Genomic DNA, 24,407 nt, shown 5'->3' with positions numbered 1-24,407 from the left:
CCTAAACACTCCTGAAGTTAAAATGTGCCCCCAACGCTTGCCCATCGAGTCTTTTGAAACATCTGCGTGTCATTAACGCTTGTCCCATGTCCCGGGAAGCCAGCTCTCTCTGTTCAGTGGAGTTAGTATTTCAAAGGGTGGCGGGTCTCTTCTGCACGCTCTCAGCCGCTGCTGAAATCTCTTCAATCAGAGGCCTGGGTTTTTCTGGCCAGACCCGGCCCTCAGGAGGAAGGAAGACGGGAACCACATTGAGGTGCTTTGTGAGACTGACCGAGGCCGGTCCGGGAGGGGAGTGGAAGGGGACCCAGGCTCACCTGCTGTGGACGGAGGAGGACACAGCCTGTCCCTGTCATCGGGGACCCCTCCCTGTTCCCGCCGTGGACAAGAGGCCCTCCCCTCCTCTGCGATTCCTCCTCCACTATTTTAATGACTCCGCGTGATTTCTGTTTACAGCCCCATTCACCTCTGCAGCGAGGGGTACAGCTCTGCCGGGCTATTCTACACCGAGCTGTTCCTCATCCCCACAGCGTTCCTTCTCGCCCGAGGCTCAGCAATCCTTTGAGAGAATTTGAGAGAGTTGAGTCCAGTTTCATGTGTTTTTTTTCTGTTTGCTTCACCTCCCTGCCCCTCTCCCCTGGCACTCACCCCACCCCATGCTAAGCCTCCACTATACTGTTGTCTGTGTTCATGGTTCTTTTTCTCACTGGGTTTTTTTTTTGTTGTTGTTTTCTTTGTTTTCTTTCTAATCTCAGTTCCATGGGAATATGTATTTTGAGTTCCACACAAAAATGCTAACGAGAGCTCCTTTTCCATTTTTAAATTGTAAAATAAACAGATGAGTTCCTGCATAGTTAATAGGATAAGGAGCTCATAAAGCAGCTCCACATTTATCACTGCATTTGATGAGTTGGTGGAGTGGGTGTTATTATTATTATACCCAGTCTACAGAGGGGAAAACTGAGGCCTGCACAAGGGAAGATAGTTGCTCTGGGCCGCTCAACTAATAATCGGGAGCTGATATCTCTGCTTCTGCCTCCACACTGCACACTTTCCCCACGACTTGCCCTCCCCGGAGCTAACTTCCCAAGAGCTCTGGGTTCTCCAGGGTGGTTTAGGGTTTAGTTCTCAGTCCATCGCTGGACACTCAGGAATATTAACCCCACCTTTACCTTCCATCACCAAATCTTATTGCTGGATTGTGTTCTATGTAAACTGACTTATACTAACGCTTGAAAATACCTAACTAAAAGTTTTATTTTGTCCATGCTAGTTCCAGTAATCCTTTCATACTCATTTGAGAATTACATCTACGATTTTATAAATCAGTTTGGCTTGGTACCCTCGTGTTTCATATGAGAAGTAATGAAATAGTGACTAAGTCCTATTCTTGGCTTCTCTATGATTTTCCAATGTTAAATTTCATTAAAAAAAAAATATGTCATTGAGAAAAGAGCTGTAAAAGCGAGTATGCCCGAAATATAAGATCCCTCATTAGCCCAAATATTTGGTTCTGGTATCTCTCCTTAACAAAACGACACACAGGGATTCCTTCCTTCCTTCCTTCCTTCCTTCCTTCCTTCCTTCCTTCCTTCCTTCCTTCCTTCCTTCCCTCCCTCCCTCCCTCCCTCCCTCCTTCCCTCCCAGGTTTTTCTTCAAACTTTTTGTCATGGTGGGATATTAGTTACACACCAAAAGACATCACTTGTTAGCATGAAACCTACGTGAGAACAACATGCTGCCTTTTTGACAGAATCACCTAGGTAACCCTCGTTTCTGTTTCTAGAACCAATTCAGACAGAACTTGCTTTACTTAATAGCAAGGAGAGGACTGAAATGAGATGACACTGCTGTTAACCTGTATCTCCATTTTCAGGAAGGCTTGCGATTTGGCAAATAGCGTGAGTGAGAAATGCCTCTCTAAAGAACTTAGCTATGCAAGCAGGCATGTCCGTTCACTTGTTACCCACTCATCTCTGCTTCTAGCTGGGGCCGCCTGGGTGGAAGGCCCAGCTCCTGCCCGGAGCACAGCACCTTCCCGGAGGAGACAGACAGCGAACATTCACAGCGAGGAGTGCTGTCTGCAGGCGGAACGCAGAAACGCCACGGAAGCAAAGGGAAGGGCGGAGGCCAGGTAATTCAGGTAAGGCAGAAGGAAGCAGAAGGAAGGAGAAAGGATGTATAGGGAAGGAAGGGGAGGAGGGGTGAGCCCGTGAGGAGGATACCAGAGAGAGAAAACTGCCTTTGCTAGGTCCTGGAGGTCAGGAGGTCACGCAGGAGACTGGTCACCCACATCACACCAAGGAGACTGAACTCTGACCCCAACAATACTTCCCACTTAAATCCTTACGGTTTCCATCCAATGATATTAAGATATTTTAAAATAAAACAGTCACAGAGTATCGATTGTAAATGCCAGCTGTCTTGGATATTAAACCTTGCATTATTAGTTTCTCCTTTGAATTAAAAGCTGCCTGAGGACAGAAATTATTTCCTCATCAAAGCACCTTCTCCTTTGCAACTCATCCGACAGTGGGCCCACTGGGGACAACGGATGGGCTCATTCCACGGCAAGGTGGGAGAATTTCATCTCCCACCACGCTCAACGGTACATTGTGTAAGAACTCGACATGGGTCTCTCAGATCTCACAAAGCTTATACTTTAGGACTTGAGACATCACAGTTGTTATTGTTCTTAATTTTCAGAACTAAAATGTCACTGCTCTGCGTGACAGATTGAGAAACAAAGTAATCATAAAAAGGCCATAAAAGCTAGTAACGAAAGGAAACAAACGTACTGAAAATAAATCAATGTAAAATTATAAATGATCAGTATCTTCAATTGTTTATTATGATTTATTTTATCGAGCCGAGAAATCTATTAGCCTTTTGACCCCGGAAGATGGAATTCACTAATCGAGCTAGAGGGGCTCTGCAGCCCTTGTCACGTGGATTGATAGAAGATAATATTTACAAATTAAAGATCACCCTCTTTCAAAGTAACGCCAGCTCTCCCGTCAGCTTCTGAAGTGGGACGGCAGGAACACCACCGGCTGCTCGTCCTCCTGTGCGTCTGTGCCATGGGGCACGACAGGAAGGTAACGGGGTGCCGAAAGCCACGCACGCGTGTTTACACCGAGCCTGGGAGGCGCGTGCACAGACCCGCCATCCTCCCCTCACTGGCTCGATGCCACCTTTGTTCTGAGCAAGACTCTCTCTGGCTGCCGAGACGACCATCCTGGTCTGCCCGGTGGTTGTAATTTGCAGGGAATCGATTGCTGAAACACTGATGTTTAAAGCCCTTTTCCTCCCCGCAGCCTGCCCGCAGAAGCCGCTCCGCCCACAGGTCAGCAGGCGTTAGGAAAAGGGGGTCTTCGGTCAGCGCTTGGTGCTGGGACCAGTGTTTCAAACTGGGGGCACCATTGTCTCCCTCGAGTACAGGACTGTTGGTCCGGGGGACTCTGAAGCCGTGATATAAAAGGGGTGCATCCTTCTGCCACTGCGCACTCAGTGGCCCACAAGCAAACACGTGGAGCATGCTACGGAATACAGTGGGCAAACATGTGGAGCATGTTACGGAATACAATGGGCAAACATGTGGAGCAAAGACACACATCCACGTTTAAGGGAACACATCCAACTCCAAAGAATGGTATGTTGGTACAAGTTGGGTTTGACCATGTCCGCCGAGATTTGGGGCGACAAGTGTGTTCTGACTTTGAGGTTCACCTCAAGCCTCTGTGACCTCACCAAACAGGAAACCCACTGATTGTGAAGATTTGGAAAACATGTCGCGTAGCCACCGACAGAGCTTTCCGCTGAGCCAGCCTGGGCTTTTAGGAAACCTCACTCCGAGTCATGCTTCTACTTGCAGCCTTCCAACAGCTGCCTCTGCCCTTCGAATAAAGCCCTTCCCGTCTGTGTCTCAGGCCCTGAACTCAGGGAAGCCTGCGGGGTCCTTCTAAGAATACCGCCTTAGAATTCACCAAATAAAGTACATCCAGTTACAAAGGAAACCCCTCCTGCTGCAGTAAAGTTAAAGGAGAAAGATGAATTAATATGCTTACCAAAAATTCAGTAAATGGGACTTAAGATTCTGTTGGTTTCCTAGTGTGTCGAACTTATTAAATATTTCCCCCAAACCATTTTTCCCTTCCTCCATTGCAATTGAAGTTGCACCAGCTAGGGACTACATCATCCAGTGTGGAGCTTCTGCAACTTGATCTTACCTTCTCCTTGACATTCACATGAGGATTGAGTTCAGCCATCTTGGTTCTATTTGAATGAGCCCTGTAAAGAAAGAGAAAAAAAGATTAACTTGAAAGTTTTAAAATTGATTTCCCAATGTGATACTTTTATGCTTTCTTCCAACCTAGTAAACAACTTCACTGACATAATCATAAATACCATTTTGGAATGTGAAAATACTTTCCAGCGAAGCACTTGTCTTATATATGTTCTAAAAGCATGTTACGATAACTCTAGCAGACAACGCACAATATTTTATTCATGCCGTATTGACGTGAAAAATGACAAAGATGGGTGGCTATACGCCCAAACTGAGTTTTTTCTTATTATGCAAAAGAAAGGTGGTCAGAGCAGTGAGAGGAGGAAACAAGTACCTACATTAACTATGCACTGTCATTACAACCCTTACTGCCCCAAAGCTTTTATCAGCGTACAGGTAATAAAACAAACATTTACCGAGTCTTTCCTGCATGTATTTACCTCATGCACTCGAGGAAGAAACAGGAGAAATGATTCCAGATTTAAATATAAGAAATGCTGCCTAGAATAGATTTAAAACTTGCTTTTTTCACTTACCAACGTATCATGAACATCCATACCTTTACCATATTTTAAAAAATATATATATTTTTTTATTGATTTCAGAGAGGGAAAGAGAGATAGAAACATCAATGATGAGAGAGAATCATTGATGGACTGCCTCCTGCATGCCCTCCACTGGGGATCGAGCCTTCAACCCAAGCATGTGCTCTTGGCCGGAATCAACCCTGGGACCCTTCAGTCTTCAGGTCAACACTCTACCCCCTGAGCCAAACTGGCTAGGACTACTATTGAGTTTCAAATGGACCCTTACAACTGTCCATAATCCTTCTGTTTCCTTAACACTTGGTTTCCTGCCTTGGGTGACCAATCTGTTCTGGGAAGTGGCCTGTGCTGAGAAGTCTATTCTTAACACTGAGCTAGTTCTTAAGTCTTTAATAGTTTCAATCTCTTTTTGAAACAGAATATAAATGACTTAAAATGAGTGAACATATTGGTTCAGATTAGCAGCTAGACAGGCTAAGATATCAATATACCACCTACTTGCATATATATGCTTTTTGTAAATCAAGAACCACTGAAACGTTTTCCTACATCCTTTTTGACTTTTGACAAAGAGTGTATCTAGAGTTGGCTATGTTTTAGGGATAACTTGCAAAAATTCTTGGATTTCTCCCTATTCCTTCCCTCCTTTTTAATCCTCACCAGAGGACATATTTATTGATTTTAGAGAGCAGAAAGGAGAGAGAGAAACATCCATGTAAAAGAGAAACATCAATCGGTTGCACCCCACCCGCAGACTGAACCCACAACCTGGGCATGTACACCGACCAGGGCCTCATAATTTTCTTCTAAAACAGGATCTTAAACAAACTATAAATTCCGACTCATTACCTTTTGTTGATTTTAGGATGAAAGCTTCGCAATACCTAATCCTAACACTAGTAACACTCAAATAGGAATCCTTATAGGTATACTATTGTATATTACCAACTATTAGAAGCAGTAAGATTTTCTTTTTATTTTTTTATTTATATTTATTTATTTATTTATTTATTTATTTATTAAAAATATATTTTATTGATTTTGTACAGAGAGGAAGGGAGAGAGATAGAGAGTTAGAAACATCAATGAGAGAGAGTCATCGATCAGCCACCTCTTGCACACCCCCTACTGGGGATATGCCCGCAACCAAGTACGTGCCCTTGACCGGAATCGAACCCGTGACCCTTCAGTCCCCAAGCCGACGTTCTATCCATTGAGCCAAACCGGTCTCGGCAAGATTTTCTTTTTATAATGTCCCACACGATAGAGCCACTGACAGACACACACGTGGGCACGGGGGCAGGAGAGACCTGCATGCTCGGTCCGCATTCAGGAAGCTCCTTCCCATAGGCTCTGCTGAGGGTGCCCGTCCCGTCACACACCCCTCCCATGCAAACAGCTCCCGCATGGCGCATCTCATATCCTCCGACCTGACATATGGGAGGAAGTAAATAACACGAGCTGGCAAGGAATAGTGGAATTTCATCCTCATTTATTCCTGCCCCTGGGAGTTACTAGGAAAAGTCAACAGGATTATTTTCTGATTATCTGTGCCAGTGAGCAGAGAGGATGTGAGGCGCAGGGACAAATAACCAGGTGTTTCTGTGTATGAGCCACACATGAAAGGCGAGACCTCTGGTCAGTCATCACAGGGCCCACAAGCCGGCCTCCAGCCGCGCTGTGTGATGGTGTCTGGGTGGCTGCTTTTCTTCTTCACGTGCGAGTTGAGCATCATGTATACTAGTACGCTTTAGATTTTGGGTGTCTTTCTGTGTATTGTAGTGTATGTGGGTGTAAAAGAATAGAGATGGGGGAGGAAAGGAGAGAGGGATGGGAGGACGAAGGGAGCAAATGGAAGAGAGGTACCGATGAACTACAAAGGTTCGGAGGTGGTGGCTGGATTTGGCGCTATCTCTTAGGATGGATCTGTGAGCCACATTCCGCTCATTAGACTGGACTGGCTAAATCTCCTGGAGACATCGAATCTTGCCGTTATCGGTCTGTGAAAACCGAGAGAAGTTTTGTGGTTTTCGGTCTGTTTGTTTTTTGCTTTGATGTCTAGGGTTTGGGTGTGCAGCGTTTTCTAAAGCTAGAGTGTTTTAATCCACAGAGGAATCCGGGAGGAATTTCTGAGATCTGAGGAAGTGGAGGGTCTGAATAGTGATCTATAGTCATAGGGCAAGACAAAATAATATACGCATGTACACATATATTGTTCATAGGAATATACATATATTCCCTTGGCTATTCTCTTTCTCTTTAACCTCAAAGTCTGACTCAGGGAAAGCTCTTTTTTTGGCACTGATACCAGTAGGATTAATTACAACATTATTTTTTTGTGCATGGAAGGAAAATGCTGGCTATGAGGGTAGGGTGAGGCTATTACAGGGGAGATAAGATAAAAAAAAATTACAGGGAGCTGTTCTCTGCTCATTTTACTCCCTGAAATGTTCTTCTCCCGCGCGGAGGACAGCTTCCCCACCTCCCCGTGACCTCCAATGCCCTCTGCGGTCCAGCTTCCCGCAGGCGGGGACACAGAGGCCTGGGAAATACTCCAGCTGTGGACACGAGATGAAGGATTTCAACGTAAACAAAGCATATGTCGGATTTGCCTTAAAGAATTAGGATTTTAAGTGACCGGACAGTCCAATTGGGGACAGGACAAATGCCAGGGAAACCACGGCACAGGCGAGGCTGGCCTGCCCTGTGCTGAAGGGGCTCGCTGGGCTCTGTGGCCCTGTGTGGGCGCCAGCCCCTCAAGAATACTCCGAAGCGCCCCTCACACCGGCTCAGCGCTGCACGCTCCTTCCGTCTGCTGAGCCCCTCCTCGTGACAAAGAACCTGTGTGAACTGTGCTGTGGCTCTGCTCTTGGGTTTCTGTCGTCTACTATGAGCTATATCGGGATAGTCAGATCAGCTCCGTCTGAGTCTCAGCTGTTAGACAGTGAAGGAACTCTGCCTCTAGGAAACATATTGTCACCCCTTCCCACCTGACAGGCCCGAAGATCAGCAACTTGAAAGCCCGTCCTCAGGCGCAGAAACCTGTTAACCCAAGAAGCCTGTAACGCCGTGAGTGACAGCGGTTCGAGCCCAACAGACTCCTATTTCCTTCCCCCCATGCTTGGTCACCACAGGTGACAGCGTCACTCCGGGACGTGCGTGATGCCCACATCCCCGCAGAGCTCGATCGCAAGGGCTGCACACCCACAAGAAGGGACTTCTGGCTTCTTGGGAAAGAACGTGGTTTCTCATTCCCATTGTCACTTAAAACTGTTCTTGGAACCAGCCAGTTACTGAGGCCTGACTATTCAAATCTGTGATATATGTTCCAGGCAAATAAAAAAAAAATCAATATACAATTAAATAACCAGAAATGTAAGTCCTGATACTCATGCAACATTTCAGTAGCTTAGGTATTATTTGAAATATTTTCCCTCTAAATTATACTTTATTTTTCAGTAATAACATTACCAACATATATAGCTGTCATCTAAGAGATATATATATATATATATATATATATATATATATATATATATATATCTCCTAGAGAAAAATAAAGATCAAGAAAATTGTTGGCTGAAATTTTATTTATGAAATAACAAATTAATCTCTTCTCTCTAGATATATATCTTCCATCATCAAAACCTTATTAGGAAAAAAAAAATCAATTCCAAAGAAAAGAATTTCACCATTTATCACCGATATATCATCTATACGCTCCTCCAGTGGAAAATTAATACACCACAAATATGGGTGCCACCAATCACTTCATGCTCAAAGTTATGCAAACTGAGCTACTTACTACGCAAAGATCTTACTTAATATGCATTAATGCCAGTCATAAAATCTATTAGTCTATGACAGAGACAAATATTCTTTAGAAAAACTAAAACTGAATATTACCAATTCTGGCGAATATGTTTGTTTCAGCATTTCTAATGAAGACAATTCAGTGAAGGGTTATATATGTGACAAGCTGATTAACAGCTTAAAATATATATATAAATTGATATTTCTCATGCAATCATTTAAATATAAAGAAGTTAAAACAATGTGCTGAAATGCCAAATTGCTTGATGACCTCCCAATGGACTGTTTTTCCTCGTGTTTTATTATGCAGGTAGTGACAAAGTTTCACTTTTATTTTCCTGGAACCTCTGACTGCTCTTAGATTCACTTTCGTGTTCCCAGGCATTATGTCACTTTTCTTTTCATTGAATTACGAAACCAGAGGAAATGCACAAGAATGCATCTTAAAATAATGATTTAAAATAACAATTGCCACACGTATGGAGCACATAATTATAATGTGCCAGGCAACTAGGTAGCAAACAGCTGAAAATTCAACTTAAAAAAATAAAAGGTGTGGGTGTTGTCTCCAATGCCCTAGGCTATTTCTCTGTGTGGACGAAAAAGAGACCACATGCTAAACCTGACAGGCTCGTGTGGGAGCGGGGGATGAGGGTGGGAGGATTGGGGGAAGGGGGCGGGGAGAGGTGGGCAGCCTGGTGAGCCTTACAAACTCGGAGGCCAAAGGTTACCGCATAGGCTGGCCTGTACATAACATTTCTAACCAAAAGCTGCCACGTCCTAGGCCTGTAGCTTCCCTGACAAAGACCAAGCTTTACAGGAAGTGAGCCAGCTAGTGGGATCCAGGCATCAAAGATAACATGGCCTTTGGAATGCCCTAGTAATCCCCTGTTCCAGACCCTCAGGGCACACCTACTGCACCCAGAGCCAGGGACCTCACCGTTATCTTGTTCCGGAATTCCACCTCCGTGTGCTGTAAACGTTAATTGCCAACTACCCTGCAGCCACCCACGTAAAGGACTGTCTACGTGTCTGCCGGTGCCTCTCCGACCACTCCTGGAGAGTCCCACGCGTGGCTTCCTCCCCCCTCCCTGATCCACCACCAATGGATTCCACGTCACCCTCCCTCCTCTGCCTCTTCCTTTGATTCTAACGTAGAACGGAAGCAGCAAGGCTGCCATTTGCTGGACGGAGCGTTTTTTCAAGCCCTGGAGATTTTGCTTCCCGGCAATTGTTGTTAGCTTGGCTCAGATTAACTCATACTGATTCTCTTCAGGTTTGGCTGTTTTTTTTGTTTTGTTTTGTTTTTGTTTTCGTTTTTATGGTGACGTCAGTACAATCACCTTGAAACTGGCCAAGGACTAAATGTCCTGTCACCTCCCACCACCAGCTGAAAGGGAAAGGGTCCTATAAAACGGGGGCTTTGTCTGAGTTTAACATGATGTTAATAGTTGTTCTGGTGCTCACCTTGTTCATTGCCTAATCTCTCTCCTGTCTGACCCCCTCTTCCCTTCCCCTCTTCCCTCTGCTGTTCCTCGCCTGGTCTTTTTAGTACTGAAGCCTCACGTGCCTAGAGCCCCAACTCTCTCTTCCGGGGCCGAGGTCCCCAGTTTAATAAAAGTTCCCGTGCAGTGCCTGCTCCTTAGAGGGAAGCTGCTTTCATTATTAGGAATGAGGACACACAAACAATGAAACACAGCTTGGTGACTGAAATACCACTTTCACACAAAGATATTTACCTAAACTTTTCTGCTTATTTGGGGAGGGAAGGAAAGGGAGAATCTCAAGGTTGCATATTTATTCAAAAACACTTCAATGCACCAAACCCACTGCTAGAACAACTTCACTGAAAAGCGTTTCAAGGGCCCACGGCAGACAAAAATCTCACATCTGAAAGCCCTGGCTCTGCCTCTTTAGAAGAAAAGCAGGGTTAGCTTCTGGATTGGAAATGTCACTGCCTACCAAGTCCTCTGTGGCGGGGAGAAGGAAAATGGAATGTTTTATTCAAACAGGTCATTAACAGTCACTACCTGTTTGAAAAGGCCTGCTTGCAGGGCCAGATAAAAGCTCCCCATCACCGAGACTATCACCGGAGCACGTCCAGGGCAGGCTGTGCTGATGCGGCTCCAGACCTTTCTGGGAGCAGGTCCTCAGGCCCGGCCCTGAGTGGGTGCGGGAGGCACGGCCCTCGGGCTGCCCGCCCTGTGGGTGCCGCACACGGAGGCCCAGGGCAGCTCCGAGCGCACCAGGGCAGACCCCCTTTGAATTTTCTGTCTTCGTGCTGCCAAGTGCACATGAATGAAGATTAGCCGTTTTTGCATAAAGTGACAAACCGCTCCCCACAGCGGCAGAATGCAAATGGGAGCGAAAGAGCAAAGGACAGCGAAAATAAATGCACGGATCGCACACCGCGTGCGGGAGGGGGGGAGGGGGATTGGGGGGGAGTGTGTGTGTGTGTGTGTGTGTGTGTGTGTGTGTGTGTGTTCCGGGAGACTCCCTTGGCATTCTTCCAGAGCATGGCTTTTCTATTTAATTTGAAATTATTTTACTTGTTAGGTCTCTGACGGTTTGAGAATATAAATAAATGTCTTTTTTTTTTAAGTGACCCGACGCTGACTCTGCTTCTGATGGCCGGGCTTTCCACCAAACATGTGTTTCCATAGAGATGGGGGGCGACCTGGGCCGGGGGCAAGTAGCCACTTGTATCAGCAATTCAATTACGCGCAGTTCTTTCAAGATGCTATGATGTCAGCTCCATCTCTAAAGCATAGCTGTGCTTAGACACGTCTCGGGGACGGTGAAGTGGCCACGTGGTGAGGGTCAGGAGAATAAATCCCACCCTCTCCCAGCACCCCCACCCCCACCCTGTCCACGGACCTCCACCTGCCGAGCAAATCCCAAATCCCATGGGGGTTCAGACAAAAGACCAAGCACAGTTCTCCTTGCCTCTCCCGACACCAAAAAGGGAATATCGTGCCTGTCCCTTCCTTTTAGCCCTCCCCCAGCTCCCAGCTGGCTCCGGGCCGCCCTACAGAAAGGGCAGTCAGTGCTTTCCCTCCGACGTGACATTCAGTGACTGAACACCCACCACGGGCCCGGTCCCCGGGGAGTTCTGGCGGTGGTTACAGAATAACGCGCACTGAGCTCTGACTGCACCCGCCCTGCTCCAAGCACTTCCCATGGGATAACTCAGGATCTGATTCTCCTCAGCACCCTGGGAAGCTCGTTATCCTCATGTTATAGAAAAAGAAATGGGAGCACAGGGAGCTGAGTGCTTACCCACGTCCCACGGCCAGAAAGATGCTTAGCTGCGGACTGAGCTGGCCCTCCCGGTCCAGAGCTCTGGCCCCCAGAGGCGCTCCCGTCCTTGGGCAGAGACAGACGTGTACAGAGAAGCACGGAAGGGACTGAGGAAACGGGAGTTGGAATTGCCCCGGCTCAAGGTTCTGGGCAGAGCAACACCGGGGCTGCGATCCGCCCAACTTGCAAGTCTCCTCACAGAGCCTGGCTCAGCCCGGGGCTAGAGGCAGGCTGGCAGTGGGCACGGGAGGGAGGGGGGTGGAGGGAGAGAGCTGTCTGCTTTACAAAAAACGTTCTGTAGCCTCTTTTCATGGATAACGCTGCACACTCATCTCCCAAGAAAACATGCATTGTGGTTCTGCATGTGTCCCTGGCCTGGCCAGGAGCGATCCTGAGAAAACCTGGCAAGCAGAGGTGACAGGTTCGAGCCAGCGCCTGGGAGGGTGGCTGTGGGATAAACACGTGCTGGGGGACGCCCTCCTCTCTTCAGAGCATATCCTGGCGTCCACAAGCTCCCCGCAAGCCCGATTCATTCAGCCAGGAGTCTCCTGGTAAGCACTTAATGATTTCCTCAAAGCGGCAGCGGCCCGGCTCTTCCTGCTTCCCTGAAATGCCACAGGCGCTGCTGACTGCAAACAGCGTGTGATGTACTAATCCACCCGGTGGAAGGAACACCAGGGGAGGAGGCAGAGCCCGGCGCCCGCACAGAGAACTCGGCAGCCGGCCCCCGCCCGCCTCTCGCCCACCCCTCACTGTGCCGCCCAAGATCTTCCAACAAAATCCACCTCCACTCACGGTGTAAGGCTTCCTGAAGCTCCAACTCAGGGTTTCCCAGGGCCCGGCCCTGCTACCGGCTTTCCCAACAGGCAAACAAGCCTCGCTCCCCGCCTGGCCCCCTTTATCAGCCCGCTCTGACGGTGACGGGTAAGTCAGCTCAAAAGTGACACAGGCGGGGCCGGGCACCTGGATCGGTGGCAGGATCCTGGGTGTGGCTGAGCGAGCAGCTGCTGGCCGCAGCCACCGGAGGCTCAGGGGCTCACCTGCAGGAAAAGCACTTCCTCTTTGTAAAGCTGCCAGCGCTCCTGTCTGCAGGCCCGTCCGCAAAGGCCCAGTTCTCCTCCTTCTTCCCTTGGGAAAGCCACGGGGTTAGGAATGAGTTTGCAGCCTCTCCATGGGCTGCCCCGGAGGCTGGGACAGTGCAGGCCGGGCCTGCAGTCACCCTTCCAAAGGTCACTTTCCGAGTGTGGTCCTGGCCGAGGGCCTGTAATCTTCCGGTGACACCAGCACAGGCATCGCGATCAATCAGTAAACATTCCGAGCATGGCACCCCGGCGCTCGCTCTCCCGAAACCTGTTCCTGCCTGGACTCCGCCGGAAGTATCCGCTGGCTGACTTTAATGCCCTCCCATGCCCAGGGCTGTGTACATTGTGTGAGGGGTCATGCTCTCGCTCCAAGGGATGAAGTTCTCATGGTGCAATGTCCAGTGTCTGCCACTCAACAGCTAGTGTGAGGAGCATGGGGGTGGGATAACCATTGAGGGGCAGCATGGAGGAGGTTTTCTTATCGGTTGCGCCTGCTCTACCGGTCGGCAAGTTAGACCTATATATATGTCACTTGTGTCCTGGTTTGATGTTTTGAAAACTAACACGTAAGTTCAACCTGTTCTTAGGCGGCCTTTCTCTGCGGGGCTAGGCCTCCCTGGGTCCCCATCTCACTGACCACTCATGGGCAGTCAGCCAGGAAGTCCCTAGCATCCGTTTTAATTAAGGTGCCTCTTTCAGAAGTCGTAGTATCTTGGGCCCTTAAATGATGGCAAAAAGAAAACACCTGCCTGTTTTCTGCCATTTAGATTCTCCCTTATCTCACCGGATAGGAAATAAGGAATGACAATCCAACCAACTTTAAATCCCAACGTGGCCTCTTGCTGCTGTCGGGATTTGAGCAAGTTTACCCAGCCTTCCCGGGCCTCCGTTTCCTCATCAGCAAATGCAGAGCAATTGCAGCTCACCACTGCCTAGGGTGGCAATGAGGACAGCGTGCGTTCACGTCTGTAAAGCGATGAACTCAGCGCTTGACACGCAGAAAGTGCTACAACGGAAACATAACCATTCTCCTTAGAGTCTCCACAGCCTGTGGGGCTGCGTGCCCCCTTCCCCCATGTTGTAGATGGGAAACTGAGCCTTGAGACTTGTGGTCCTGCCTCTGGGCAGTGATGGAGGTGGCCTTGGACATATAGCTCTGAGCACAGGTAACCCTCCGATGGCTGTGCTCTTCCCTCCCCACCGCCACACCCCACTGCACACTTCCAGGAGGGTAGACACCCTCAGGGCCCTATGTCCACAGGGTCATTGGTTTCCCATGGTCTTAACACTTATCAGGCACAAGCTAAGCCCATGCAGAGCTATGACCCCTCTTCCCTGCATCCTGGCCCGGAAACCCACGCCAGGTCACGGGTTCCCAGATGGGATCAGTCCTTCGTGACCAACTTCATAGCGAAGGTGCCCGCCTTTGGAAGACAATAAACAGTTGTCACACAGAAAGGGCAAAGTTCACATGATGTTTTGCAGCTACTAAGAGAGCCACCTGAACAGGACTAAGTCTCTTTGCACGTTCTGATTTCAGGCACTGGTATCAGGATGGGTAAAGAGAGAATTAATATGACTTTCATGTCCTTGAGTTTATTCTAATGCAATCACAGATAATAAAAACTCATTTCGACTATTTTATGACATGTTCAAAATTCGAGAGGTCATATTTACTATCTAAAGTGAATTTCATTTCAATTTCTGACTGTAATACAAAATGAAATTTGCCACCAGAAATATGCTGTTTGGGGGAGATGCAGAAATACTCTAAAATGCTTCAAATATACAAGATATTAATAGATTTACTAAAATACAAAAATAATTCATTTCTTTCCAAAAGCCTGTCTCTGGTAAATTCCACTTCTTCTTTCTCTTTTCCAAAGTGCCCAGTAGAATCCCTTTGACAATTAAATGTTCAATAAAGACATGTGGGAAAAGAGGAATAAATGTCATATCATTGTATTTCTCCTTTCTTGGTTGCAACATGTCTTTAATAATTTATTCTCCTGTTTTCAACACCTACTAGTACTGGGTTACCATTCTAAATGCCACCATTTAAAACCAGCACTGTCAAAGGCTGTCCTAGCCAGGGGTCTACACCCCCTCCAACCTTTCCCTCTCCTCCTCCGCTGTGTCTCCAGCCCTGAAAGTTTTAGTTCTTCTCAGAGTCAAGGTCTAATCATGAGCCCCAAAGCTCCCACACCTTCCTGGCCTATGAGCCTTAGCAATATGCAGTTTAATCTCCTCCAAAGCTTGAATAAATCCAAACTATTTTCGTACAACTACTGTACAGGCCTCTCAAATAAATATAACATCACACATTACTTCCCTTTGGAAGACTTTCTGGTTAAAGGTAAATGTCTTTACCTTTAACCAGGTAACTTCCCCAACCTCTTCTACTTATTTTATTTCTAAATGCAGAGCCTTCATTGCATTAAGGAGAACCCAACCACTAGATTAGCCTATGCTCTGTTCAAAACAGAAAGACTGAAATTTTACCTTTTCCACGGAGCATGAGAAAACAAATAACTGGTTTCCACCCCAATGCTAAACATACTTAACCACTCATCGCACTTTTACATGCACCTTTATTGTTGTGGACAGCATGTGCGTGCGATGGGCTCTCAGCCTGGCCGCCTTGTCCTTTGGTTTACGGCAGAAAAGGCCCAGGAGCAGATGCCTCAGCCTCTACTTTGCACTGAGCTCCAACCCAACCTGCCACAGAAATATGCTGGACATCCGGAAAAGTATCAGATGCTCAGAATGGCCTATGAGCCTTAGCAATATGCAGTTTAATCTCCTCCAAAGCTTGAATAAATCCAAACTATTTTCGTACAACTACTGTACAGGCCTCTCAAATAAATATAACATCACACATTACTTCCCTTTGGAAGACTTTCTGGTTAGCTGTCCAATCTACCTGGAAGCAGTTCTGAGGTGTGAACGTATTAGGTTTTGGTCACTTGTTGACATAAAAGATCCATCTCTCATAGCCTTGATCCCATGAATACCCGTTCTTGGCAGGCTGAGACGAGACAAGTAAGCAGTGCTGCCTGACTGAACACCTCGTCATCCCACTACAGAACACGTCTGTGAGGGAGTGTGCTCCCCGTGAGCCGGACACTGTGTGGAAGGGCATCGTGTATGTGTCCCTATGTAAAATAAGACTCGATGCCTAGTCTTTCTTCCTTTTAATTAACTTCTTTAATAATTAAAAAGAAATTTTCTGTGCGTGCATAGAAGCATAACCAATGAACGCAAAACTCTGGGGATTGAGGGCATGTATGGGAGTGGAGTACAAGGGGCAATGGTAAGATATGTATGCATATAATACCTTAATAAAAAATGAAAAATAAATTAAAATTTTTTTTTCAATTAAAGTTGACATACTATATTATGTTAGTTTCCGTGTACCACATAGGGTGTAGACATTAATGTTACTTGAGAAGTGATTTCCCATGATTAAGTCTCGTGCCCACGCACAGGACTGCCATGTTATTGAGTGTATTCCCTATGCTGTCCTTCACATCCTCATTGTACTCTTCATCCCTCCCCTTTTCCCCTCCAGCCCTTCCCCCTTTCCCGCCCCCCCCCCCCCCCCCCGACTCCTCTCCCCTCTGGCTACCATCAGAATGTTCCCTGGACATTGAGCCATATGGCAGGCTGGGGTTTGTTTGCTTTGCTTGTCCGTTCCTTTTGTTTTTTAGATTCCAGGTGTAAGCGAAATTATATGCTACTTGTCTCTGCCTGGCTTATTTCACTTGGCACAATACCCTCTAGGTTCACCCATGCTGTCCCCAATGGTAAGATTCCATTCCTTTTTATGGCCGAGTAACCTTCCATTGGATACATGCCTATTCTTGGGAGTGTATATGGTGGGCACGGGGTGTGTCAGAGCCAAGAGAAATAAGAATGCCAGTGGCTGAATCTTAAACAAATCCTGATGAAATGACGCCAACCATGTCTGTAAAAGGAGCTTCTAGAGAGGGCTTTAGTGTAGATAGGTTAAATCAGGGTGGGGTTCTGAGAGGCAGTGAATGGAATGGCATTCCAGGGAAGAGGAAGAGCAAGGCTGAAACCTCTCGGGCAGAAACAAGTCACGAGTGAGGCCGGGAAGAAAACCTGCCTGCCTCGTGCACAGTCAGTCAGTAAATATGTATGGGGGTGCGCTGGGTGTCCTGGCGCCACGCAGTGTGTGTAGCTAATTATAACGCAGTATCAGATCGACAGGAGATAAGATGGGCAGGCAGTGAGCAGTTAGCTGACATCAGAAGGCAGTATGTGAAAGGTGCTACATGTGTGGTTTCAATTACACGCCTGTCCTGCTCGTAATGAAGCAAAGAGATAACGCCCTTGTTTCGTTTTCCTTTTAGCAAACGGGAGAGTTCCTTCTCACCCCCACCCCACCCAGTTTTTTGCGTTAGCCACTGTCATGGTTGCCTACAGGTTCTGAAACTAGACCTTACTTGCTCTGTTATTTTCGAAATACTAAATCGAAAACTAGATCTTTTTTTTTTTTTTTTAAACCATTTCAACTTGATTCTTTGTCCTTTTAGTTTTGCAAAAGCATGCTATAATCTAACTGCTATCAGAGGCTCCAAAACAAATAAAACCAAGTACCCGAGTTTCACTGTGCTCTAGGAAAGCAACTACTAGTAAATCACACAGGATTTCATGTGGTTTCATTTTCACCTTGTTTTACATCCTGGGCATTGACCAGCAGCTAATATTATACAATTACCAAACTCAGTCTTGAAATAGAGACAACCAGAAACTGAAAAGATACTCTTGTTATTTTACTAAATGCTCCTTTAAAAAAAAATATGAGGAAGTATTAGTGAGGGAAAATGTCTTTGAAAATTAATCTACCTAAAAAAATCTATTTCTGAATGTCTAACTTGTTTTTTTTGTTTTGTTGTTGTTGTTGTTTTTAACTTATCTATATTGTTGAAAATATTACAGATGTCCCCTTTGATTGTGGATTTTTTTCCCATTGACCCCTTTACCCCGTAACCATCCACCCCTCCCAGGCCTTCACCAGTCTATGGCCTGTGTCCATGGGTTATGAACGTATGCACATAAGTTCTCTGATTAATCACTCCCCTCCCACTCCTCCACTCCCGCCTCCCCTCAGATTCCACAGTCTGTTCCAAGCTTCTGTGTCTCTGGTTCTATTTTATTCATCAGTTTATTTTGTTCATTAGATTCCATATGTGAGTGAGATCGTGTGGTACTTTCTTTTCTCTGACTGGTTTATTTCACTATTTTTCATTTCAAACTTTTCAAACAATACAGCTAGACAAAACGAGACCATGCTAGATACCTCATGGGAAATACAGGGTAAGAACTGAAGAAACAATACAAAGACTACATAATGGTCACAATTTTAGTTCAGCTTTTTAAAAATCCTAAAGCTATGCTACATGATGACAGGGGGTGGGGGTGGATGGGGATGTACCGGTAGCTAGGACAAAATATTCTCCTTCTTGAAGCCTCTGAATAATCAGCCTATTGTTTTACAAAGACTCTCATGTCTGATAACACTACCATCCTTTTAGCAAGAGCTATTAAATACTGAGCATATTCATTCATTCATTCATTCATCCATTTGTTCATTCATTCAGTGCTAATTTAACCAACATTTAAAGCAGCTCCACTGTTCTAGGCTTTGGAGATATAACAGTAAGCAAAACAAAATCCCCCCAGGACTATGCTGGGTGATTGTATCCCTGTCTGTCTGAGTCACTGCATCCTCACAAGGTTGTATCACCATCTCTATCGTAGACAGGGAACTAGGAGGACAGAAGTTGAGGCTAAGGCCAGGGCCCCAGAGCCAGACAACAGCAAGGCAGGGGCTCTGACCTCTGAAGCTGAATCCCAGGCGATGCCATTCCACTAGTCTGCTGCCACCGTTTAGGTTCAATGCTAATAAAGGGAATCGCCTAAAAACTACTTAGTGGGTTCATTCCAACTGAGCAATCTTAGCGCTCATGAGGATTAGCATCAGAAATGGAAAGATGGCTTGGCAAAGAGCCACATGGGGCAGGGGAATTATTAATGGGAAGAAAAAGGTTATGTCAGTGTTTTAAATGTTCCTCTCATCTTCCCACGGAGGACAGTCACTGTGGAATACATATTCCCAAACCATTTCCATAGTCTTGCTCACCCTTCCCTTTGCCTGCGATCCCATGCTCCCCTCCCTTGCTTCCCATTACATCTGGTGTCTCTGGACAGCAGGCGCTGTCTGAGGAGGTAGTGAGTCACAGAACTGGTTCAAGCGGAGACTGGATGGGGAGCTGGAGCGGGGACTCACTCACAATCCTCCTAACTCATTCTGTGGCCTAAGGCTTCGTTTTGTTGACAACCAGATCACACTGTACATTAGCCATAATAAGCCTATGGTAAAGGAGCTCCTTAACACTTCCTCATTTGACCTATAAGTAAGTCCTATTTCCCCAGGCTTCCCTTTTACAACTGTTACTTAAGTGCATGAGTTTATATCTGCCTCAATTAATTTTGCTTCATTAATTTGGCTGAATTTTCCAGTCTATTAGTTCTCTTAATACCAAATCTATAACTTTCCACTTTAGCTGTACATTTCACTTGGTCATTCACAAATCGATGGATATCATTCATATAACTACACCATTAAGTGAACAGTCTGGGCTTGAGTCTCAGCTCTGCACCTAAGAACTGTGATCTTGAGGAAGTTATTTAAACCCTCTCCAGCAGTTTATTCATTTATAAAGTAGAGATAGAAGTGTCAACTGTATAGAATGGCTGTAAGAATTAAATACATACTATAGAGAAATACAAGTGTTTGACACACTTTAGCATTCTGGGTTTGGTTATGCAAACCTAGTTGTGAGCCCACTGAACTCTTCAGTTATCCAATCCCTATTTTCCCATCAAATCCACAATGAAATCTTGAGATAGTATGAAAACTGCCTTGATGAAACTCATATGCCATCATCTCTACCACATTTCTGCCTTCCATTTCAGTTCCTTTATTGAACAGGAAAACCATCTAGTCCTACTTGACTTCTTGTTGTTGCCTAATGATTATCACTTTTTTATTTCTAAGTGTTCTCAAAAGTTTCCAAATAAATTCTAGAGCGTTACTGGGATTCCATGGTTTTTCTTTTTTGTCGGGTTTGGGGGATTTCTCCGTTTGCTGAAATCCCCAGACGGCTGGCTGAGTTGGGAGAGTGACAGGTGTGAGGTTTTCAGGCCTGTGGCTGTAGTCTGGGCCAGGAAGCCCAACCCATGACAAAGGGCCAAGGATCCAGCATCGTGCCTCTGTGGGCCACAATTCCTTAATATTCACATTGTGTTCTATGCTTCCCAGGTGGGACATCATGGTCCTTGATTACAAGGCGAGACTAAGAAGAGATGAACAGTCCTTTATTTTTTCCCATCACAGGTCCTATCCCTTTCCTATTTCTTATTTCCTACAAAAGTAAGTAAATAAATAAATAAATTCTACAATAAAAAACATGATAAAAATAGTATTTCAGTCCTGACAAAAACTATAACTATGTCATTATCCAAAAAAATGGGACACATACGCTTGGCCTCAGGAGCTTTCCAGTTTTTTCCATCTGGCTTATTCATTCCTGCAGAATTTCATTTTCTGGAGGGTTGTTCCTTGCCAGCTTTTAAGTCCCTGCTTGTTGTTTTCAGCATTTTTTACATACCTCAGCTCACTCTGGACTCCAGGCTTCCGGACATCGTTCTAATGGGATTATCTCTTTCTCTGCTATGTGTTCTTAGTCATGGGCCTCTCCTTGCATTCCTCTTTCAACGGTCTTTGATATTTTCAGTTAATTTGAACATGCCCTTTGTAACTACAACCCTCTGTCTTGTTTTTTAGAACTTTCAGACCTTTAATTCGAATCATTCAAAAAATTGTGGACTGTTAGACGTGTGTGTGTGTGTGTGTGTGTGTGTGTGTGTGTAATTTATTGCATAAATCAGTTATGAGCTAAGTATTGTTTTATTTGCTGGGACACAAAGATAAACAGGATAGATGCAGCACTGCCCTCTTGAAGCTTACTGTTTCAGTATAAATTAAGATGAGTACTAAGGCACTTGTGATCCCATATGACATAGAATTTGAGAAGGGAGGTTGAGGAGCTCTGGGGCACATAGGAACGGTCCTAATCTGAACGAAAGGGCTGGGCTTCTCATTTATTTAGTCATCTTCCTTTAGAGCCTCAGTCTATAGAATCACCTCTACTTCTCTGAACAGCTGGAATTTCCCTCCAGAAGATGGTAATACCTTTCTGGCTGTATCCATCATCTGTTCCTTGAGCATCACAAAAGCTATGATGACATGGCACAATCTTCCAAGTGCTTGGCACATAGCAGACATTCAAAAATACTTATTGAATAAAAGGACACATCTCCTTCCACTTCTATTTCACTAACCAGTCTCTTTGTGGTTAAAATTAGATCCAAAATCACAGTTCCCTTAATTTCCTTTAGCTTCTTAGAGATGAATATGTCAGTAAGGTAGACTGGTATCTGAGACCCTATTTAAATATGAACAAAACATCTAGCAGAGGCCCACAAAGCTTAAGCGTCTCATAAGACCTACGACTTCATGTCACTTGGTATGCTACATCAGAAGCAAATTATATCAATGCTTGATATGATGGGTGGTCTGAGTTCATTTACTCACTCCAAACTATCTATTGAATACCTACTATGTGCAAGGAACTATTCTGGGCACTGTATTTTTTTCTTCCTCCTTTTAACATCACCCAGTGTGCCCTCTCTCAGGTTTTTGGATACCCACCCTTCTGCATCCTGGAATGTCTTGATTCCTGCTTTACCAGAATAACCCATTTTCTTCACTGGCAAAAATTCTGCCACTGACCAACCTTTTCTGTAACTGCAGATTAGCTGAAACAGCGTTTCTCAGCCTTTTGGTAATAAAAACTTTATTTTCCTATACTGCTTTTTGAAATGTCAAATTAAGTCCAGTAACTTAAAAAATCATAGCTATGAAATAAAGCATTATATTGTTATAAACTACATCCCTTTCCACCTACCACTAAGAATCACTGATCTTGATGGAAATAATTAACATTTTAAAAGAATATAACCAAGTTTATAGCATTATTCAATTGGTCATCAACATGAAGAGTTGATGATCAAACGAATAGGATTTGGACTTTAATTTCGATGTCTATAAACCCCATATGTAGCATGAAAATTAGAATGCACTTTCAATACTAAGACATATGTAAATATAAGCATTCCTTTCCTAATTTCTTTAATCTACTTTCTGCAAAGTAATTTAAGTAATCTATAATCAAATGCAAAAGCTGTCCCCAATAAACCATAATTTATTTTCTATATGAAAGAGATTCTCTTATTTTCTTGAAAAGTATAGATTTTTATCAAAATTTCTGTAGCAATTATTTGAATCATCAAATCATTTTCACTGGCTGTGATTTGAGCTCATAGTAACTTGCCAGAAGAGAGACAACACATCTATTTGTCTTTGGTGTTTTCCTTATGTGCTGTTAACAGACTATGCTCTGTCCACACAAGGTCATGGCCATCTGACCTAGAAGTGAGCTTTGCTGAGTCAGGAGGTCAGAGATCATCATGGATTACTAAGTAAGCAATAACACATGAAAATGATGAAGAAAAAAACACCAAACCAAAAACCCTAATGCTAATTAGCCTGTAAACTAGGCCAAATACAGTTTTGTCCAAAGATAAAAGGAATTTGGCATTGGCCACAAAACCTTCATTTAAGAAGTGGGAATGAAAATCATTTGTAGTGAGTTTACTTCCAATACTGATATTTTTCCCCATTAGGGACATAACTTCAATAATATTGATCAAGACTTTGCAGTAAGGTTAAGAAGTAATTGGTGAACATTTTTTAGTCTATCTTCAAATTTTGAATTAGTCACAATTACCAGGAAATGTAGAGCAAATTTTGGAAGAAATTAACAACACCTATAGGATGTCTTGGTAAATTACTACGTTAGATTATTACATATGTTAATGAAATATCTAAACATGTTTCATTTATTAGCAAGAGTACTTGAGACATGGTCAAGAGTGTATGATTCCCATGATAATAAGCCTTAGGAATAAGTAGAAGGAAGCAACTTCCATAATGTAGGCGCTCAAATACAGCCTTGCAGTTTGGCATGGATTCCTTCTCCATGGAGTTAGCCTAGTGGACATACTGTGTGAGCTACTGCAGTGGTTACATGTGACATTCACACACGCTGGCATGTTAGTGGTTTTCTTTTTCCTTTTATTTTCATATCCAATATTCCACACAGTTAATATAGGAAAGGGGATGCCCTGGCCCTTGGGAAGTCAGAATCAATAAATAAACTTTCTGATTTATCCACCAGCCACATAAAAACATGGTTCGCTGAATATAGTACTGCAAGGTGTGAGCTCACAGGAAAAGCCCAATGCACGGGCCTCAGGGACTGAAAGTTTTGTATGGATTGCTGCCTCAAACGAGAAGTCCTGCCTGCCTAGGCAACCAGCTCAGCAGCCCAGTCATCGGCCACCCCGGTGTCCCCCAGCCAACCCAGTGCGGCTGCCACACTCCCTGAGCCGGGGACCCGCGCTGTAAGTGGGGGTAATGATCTCTCTTAATCTATTCATAGAGATATTGTGAGGGCACTCCCCTGCCTCAGCAGGAAATGAGAGTAATCATATCTGTCTCACAGCCATGCTGGGAGGATTAAAAGGTAACATATGTACGCACACATATTTTAGCGCTTGGGTAGTCGGAATACGATTCTGTCGGTTTCCTTTCCTGTGACAATGCAGAAGCTGTTCTCTGGGAAAATAACTGACAACAAGGAAGAGAGAGACTGGCAGCGCTCACTTCATTTACACCAGGCCCCACCCAACTGACTCCACGGAGAAAGTCATCAATGGGACACTGTGCGATTCTCATGTTTGGAGACATTTTCTGTCACTTAAGTAAACAAGAACAGAAACACACACACACACACACACACACAACATTTTCTGTCACTTAAGAAAACAAGAACAGGAACATACACACACACACACACACACACACACTTTGCCTAAGTTAAAAATAAAACAACACCCGGAGCTCCTTCTTCCCAGCCCAGGGCGTCTCTAATGGGCAATGCCTAATGGGCAATGCCTCTAAATGGAAGGGGGGCCCCACAGGGGCTCCCACTCCCTCACTGGGGTGTTGGCAGCTGGCCCTTCTCTCCTCTCTGCTCCCTGGATCCCCACTTCCACTGCCAGGGGATTGCACCCTCCCCCCCCCCCCCGCCCTCCTGCTCCCCCACAAAGGCTACAGGCATTTCTCAGACGGAGCAGAAGATAGGCAAGACCCTAAGGGGAGAATAG

General features: G+C 45.2%; 1 protein-coding gene across 5 annotated transcripts in view; it reads right to left on the bottom strand.

Annotated features, from left to right (window-relative positions):
* Positions 1-24,407, bottom strand: part of SPATS2L (spermatogenesis associated serine rich 2 like) — a 137,704-nt gene that overhangs the window by 61,774 nt on the left and 51,523 nt on the right. For all 5 annotated transcript variants that reach the window (XM_084893219.1, XM_084893217.1, XM_084893216.1 and 2 more), the window contains one exon: positions 4,227-4,287. In XM_084893219.1, the coding sequence (XP_084749345.1) occupies positions 4,227-4,265 (39 nt within the window). In that variant the 5' untranslated portion in view covers positions 4,266-4,287. The remainder of the gene's footprint in view (positions 1-4,226; positions 4,288-24,407) is intronic.

The sequence above is a fragment of the Pipistrellus hanaki genome (assembly GCF_964339955.1).
Source record: "Pipistrellus hanaki genome assembly, chromosome: 8".
NCBI classification, from domain to species: Eukaryota; Metazoa; Chordata; class Mammalia; order Chiroptera; family Vespertilionidae; genus Pipistrellus; species Pipistrellus hanaki.
Note: the sequence above shows the minus strand (reverse complement) of the source record. Positions and strands in the feature narration are given on the sequence as shown.